Source organism: Penaeus vannamei, chromosome 11 (assembly GCF_042767895.1).
Source record: "Penaeus vannamei isolate JL-2024 chromosome 11, ASM4276789v1, whole genome shotgun sequence".
NCBI classification, from domain to species: domain Eukaryota; kingdom Metazoa; phylum Arthropoda; class Malacostraca; order Decapoda; family Penaeidae; genus Penaeus; species Penaeus vannamei.
In genome coordinates, this window is record NC_091559.1 from 7021751 (window position 1) to 7026750 (window position 5000).

The 5000-nt window shown below is 43.7% G+C and overlaps 1 protein-coding gene across 1 annotated transcript in view; it reads right to left on the reverse strand.

Annotated features, from left to right (window-relative positions):
* The window catches only part of LOC113820698 (xanthine dehydrogenase/oxidase-like), a 53311-nt gene that overhangs the window by 23891 nt on the left and 24420 nt on the right, over positions 1-5000 (reverse strand). The window contains exons 8-12 of the mRNA XM_070127398.1: positions 2241-2408; positions 1874-1950; positions 1235-1328; positions 620-732; positions 94-264 (exon numbers count right to left, since the gene is read on the reverse strand). Of these exons, the coding sequence (XP_069983499.1) occupies positions 94-264; positions 620-732; positions 1235-1328; positions 1874-1950; positions 2241-2408 (623 nt within the window). The remainder of the gene's footprint in view (positions 1-93; positions 265-619; positions 733-1234; positions 1329-1873; positions 1951-2240; positions 2409-5000) is intronic.

Consider the following 5000-nt stretch of genomic DNA (forward strand, 5'->3'; position numbering starts at 1 on the left):
AAAATCATCGCCAAGGCAGAAAAATTAAACTAACATAAAAAAAAACAAGAACTAAACCGGAGCTGCCACACCCACCGCGATCCCCTACGTTACCTTGGCCGTTTTAACCGCCATAACGGTCGTAGCCGCCATTCCGCCGAACGCCACTCGCAGATCCGCCACTCGGCTTGTTCCCGACACGAACCTCACTCTCATCGCACCGTTCACTATGGCTATGTCGTCCTCACGCCTTCGGGATTGTTTGTAGGCTTGTACATACTCGTCCTGTGAGATCGTAATTTTAGGTATTTTGTTTATTGGCTTGGTTTTTGTATCTCTTTGGAATTTAGTAATTGGTATGATTATTTTATCACTGGGTATTTGTTAATTATTATGATCATTGTATCCTTAGGTATTTGTTAATTATTGTGATCATTGTATCCTTAGGTATTTGTTAATTATTGTGATCATTGTATCCTTAGGTATTTGTTAATTATTGTGATCATTGTATCCTTAGGTATTTGTTAACTAATAAGATTACTGATAAATCTTAGAATTACTTCATTTTTTTAGTATGTCTTGTATCATCAGATCTTAAAAGCACTTTACTGAGAGAGAAGTCCTCAAAGCAGCTCACTACCTCTTGGGAGTAAGGAAGATGGACACTGATCAGTACTTCAGAGGGCTTGGCAATGGTCTTTCGGTAACCGGTGAAGAAATTCTGTTCCATTACGAGTCTGCGTTCGCCATGCTCTGATAATTATATGAAAAAGGATGTGTGTTATATTTAGGAGTATCGTATTATCTATAATGCAGTATTACGATCACTCCTGTTGTACATACGCACACGCGCGCTCGTTCACACGCACACACACACACCCATATATGTGTGTGTTTGTTTGTATAATATATACACAATCCTACGTAACTTTGTGTAAGGTACTTTCTATCATAAAATAATCTAGATACAGTTATACGCATCACATTTACAACCACCTTTCGTAAGTCACAACACGGGTGTCTGCAGTAATTATCTATAACATTCTCTCCATTACACACCTCACACTTACCAAAACTGCGTACAAATCCTCACTCAAATAAAGCTAAAATACCCAAGTACTCTCTCATCTAGATATAACATAGACCCCTCTATGTTATGTAACCTATCTATAACCATCACATATACACCCAAAGTCAGAATAAATTTGATATGGAAGGCAATTTTCTGTCATTTACTCAACCATTAAAACTTTACCATGACTTAAGAAAGTAAGTGTTGCTCCAGACACCATTAAGACGGGGTTTAGGTCACTGATTGGCGAACTTGTCATTATATTGCCTCCGAAACTCTGTGGAAGAAATGGGATAACTAGGTGATAATAATAATAATGATGATTATTATAATAATGATACAAATAATGATGACAATGGTTGTAATGATAATAATCATAATAAACCAGTTTGTTATACATATGACCATTGTTGGTGTTTTTTATTATTTCTTAGTTGTTTATTATTATTATTATTATTATTTTGACTGATTCATATCATCATTTGTTAAGGTGACTGCTGTTACTGATGATAAACATGTAGTCATTGGTAATATTTAGGATCTGCTCTAAGGAAGGAGAAACAAAATGAGAGATCGAAATAAAGGAGAAAGTCCAGATTAAAGATATATTAATAAAAATGGAAGATAGAAAATAGAACATTCAGAGAAAATGAAAGGGGAAAGAGAGAGAGGAAGTAGAAGGGAGAGAGAGAGAAAAAAAAGGAGCGTTAAACAGTCAAGCAGAGACATAGCCATAGACAGACAGAGAGAGAGAATAAAAGGAATATAATGGAGAGAAACAGAAAAAAATACAAATAACAGCAACAAAATAAAGTTACTTACAGCAACATTTCTGATCTGCTGTCCAGCAAACCACCTGAGAATCTCTAAGAAGGCAGAGAAAGTGCGCGTCTTCCACTCTGTAATATTATTGTACGTATTATAGACCTTAAGAATTTTAGAAGAAACCATTTTATGCAATATAGCCTATTTGTTATCAACTTGGACTTGTGCTATAAGACTTGTGTTAAGTCATTTTGAGGTATAATTCTATATACCCAATATAAATGTGGTATAATTGTGTAACTGCTTGTTTGTCTGTGTCTGTGTTTGTGTGTATGTGTGTGTATGTATGTGTGGGTGTGGGTGGGTGTGCTTATACATGTATGTATGTGTACATATCAGTTAACCAAAAAGACGAAAACCTCACCTGGCTGCGTCAACACCTGCTTTTTCAAAATCTCCTGAACCCGAGACAGATTCACAGCTGCTCCCAACGCTACCCCTGATTCCATGTACTTGACGGCGCTGAGCTCAGGGACCCAGCAGGGGTTGATCAGCACGGGATACGTCTGGTTCTTAAAGGCCACTTCGACACCTGTGGAAGGGGAAATCTTATTGTATTTTTGGCATTTGAGAAGCTTGTGGGTGTTAGAATGAGAAATAAGCATAGTGAATGTATTATCACGACTTTTCAGTACATTGCAGCAAGGAATTAACATAGCGAAAGAACTGCGCTATCAAAACACATCACAAAAACGGTTAGTCCGTGTAATAAGTAAGATTCAAATCTGTATAAAAGTGTAAAAGATAATTGTTTTTGTAGCTGAAGCACATAGCACATACAGTATTCTGTGATTTTCATTACAAAAGCCTAAAATAATTATTACTGAACTCACACCAAAACAAAACAAAACTCAACATTAACACGATTTGATCTTACTTCATTTAAAGAATTGTCTTATTTATTTATTAGGATTTCGGATAAAAAAAAATGAACAAAGCAAAACACAACCAGCAATAAAAATGTGCAAACTTTCCTTGTAACTGTTTTAGGCACGTTATCCTATGAAGCTGAAACTGGTTGCGGAAAGTGAAACCTCATTAAGGTGTTTTTCTTCTCTTTTTTTCACGTATTAATATTTCTTTCCTTTTTAATCGTAAATGCAGACTTTTATCCCACGATAAGATTACACAAATCGGTATCTACGTCTATATCTATATCTATATCCATCCACATACATACCCACATCTAATCCAGTCATCAAAACCACACACGCACACTTACACTCACATACCCACTCCTCTAACTCACTCTTACGTACCCACTCGCACTCCGACCCACCCTGACTTACCCGCTCGTCCTTCAACCCACCCTTACTTACCCACCCTACCTTACCCACCCTACCTTACCCACTCGCCCTCCAACCCACCCTCACTTACCCACTCATCATTCAACCCACCCTAACTTACCCACTCGCCCTTCAACCCACCCTAACTTACCCACTCGCCCTCCAACCCAACCTAACTTACCCACTCACCCTCCAACCCACCCTGACTTACCCACTCGCCCTCCAACCCACTCTGACTTACCCGCTCGCCCTCCAACCCACCCTGACTTACCCACTCGCACTCCAACCCACCCTAACTTACCCACTCGCCCTCCAACCCAACCTAACTTACTCACTCGCCCTCCAACCCACCCTAACTTACCCACTCGCCCTCCAACCCACCCTTAACTTACCCACTCGCCCTCCAACCCACCCTAACTTAACCCACTCGCCCTCCAACCCAACCTAACTTACCCACTCGTCCTCCAACCCACCCTAACTTAACCCATTCGTCCTTCAACCCAACTTAACTTAACCCACTCGTCCTTCAACCCACCTTAACTTAACCCACTCGCCCTCCAACCCAACCTAACTTACCCACTCGCACTCCAACCCACCTTAACTTACCCACTCGCACTCCAACCCACCCTAACTTACCCACTCGTCCTTCAACCCAACCTATCTTACCCACTCGCCCTCCAACCCACCCTAACTTAACCCACTCGTCCTTCAACCCACCTTAACTTACCCACTCGCCCTCCAACCCACCCTAACTTAACCCACTCGTCCTTCAACCCACCTTAACTTACCCACTCGTCCTCCAACCCACCCTAACTTACCCACTCGCCCTCCAACCCACCCTAACTTAACCCACTCGCCCTCCAACCCACCCTAACTTAACCCACTCGTCCTTCAACCCACCTTAACTTACCCACTCGCCCTCCAACCCACCCTAACTTAACCCACTCGTCCTTCAATCCACCTTAACTTACCCACTCGTCCTCAAACCCACCCTAACTTAAACCCCCGCCCTCCAACCCAACCTAACTTACCCACTCGCCCTCCAACCCACCCTAACTTACCCACTCGCCCTCCAACCCACCCTGACTTACCCACTCGCCCTCCAACCCACCTTAACTCACCCACTCGCCCTCCAACCCACCCTAACTTAACCCACTCGCCCTCCAACCCACCCTAACTTACCCACTCGCCCTCCAACCCACCCTGACTTACCCACTCGCCCTCCAACCCACCCTGACTTACCCACTCGCCCTCCAACCCACCCTAACTTAACCCACTCACCCTCCAACCCACCCTAACTTACCCACTCGCCCTCCAACCCAACCTAACTTACCCACTCGCCCTCCAAGCCACCCTAACTTACCCACTCGCCCTCCAACCCACCCTTAACTTACCCACTCGTCCTTCAACCCACCTTAACTTACCCACTCGCCCTCCAACCCACCCTAACTTAACCCACTCTCCCTCCAACCCACCCTAACTTAACCCACTCGCCCTCCAACCCACCCTAACTTAACCCATTCGTCCTCCAACCCAACCTAACTTAACCCACTCGTCCTCCAACCCACCCTGACTTACCCACTCGCCCTCCAACCCACCCTTAACTTACCCACTCGTCCTTCAACCCACCTTAACTTACCCACTCGCCCTCCAACCCAACCTAACTTAACCCACTCGCCCTCCAACCCACCCTAACTTAACCCACTCGCCGTCCAACCCACCCTAACTTAACCCACTCGCCCTCCAACCCAACCTAACTTACGCACTCGTCCTCCAACCCACCCTAACTTAACCCACTCGCCCTCCAACCCACCCTGACTTACCCACTCGCCCTCCAA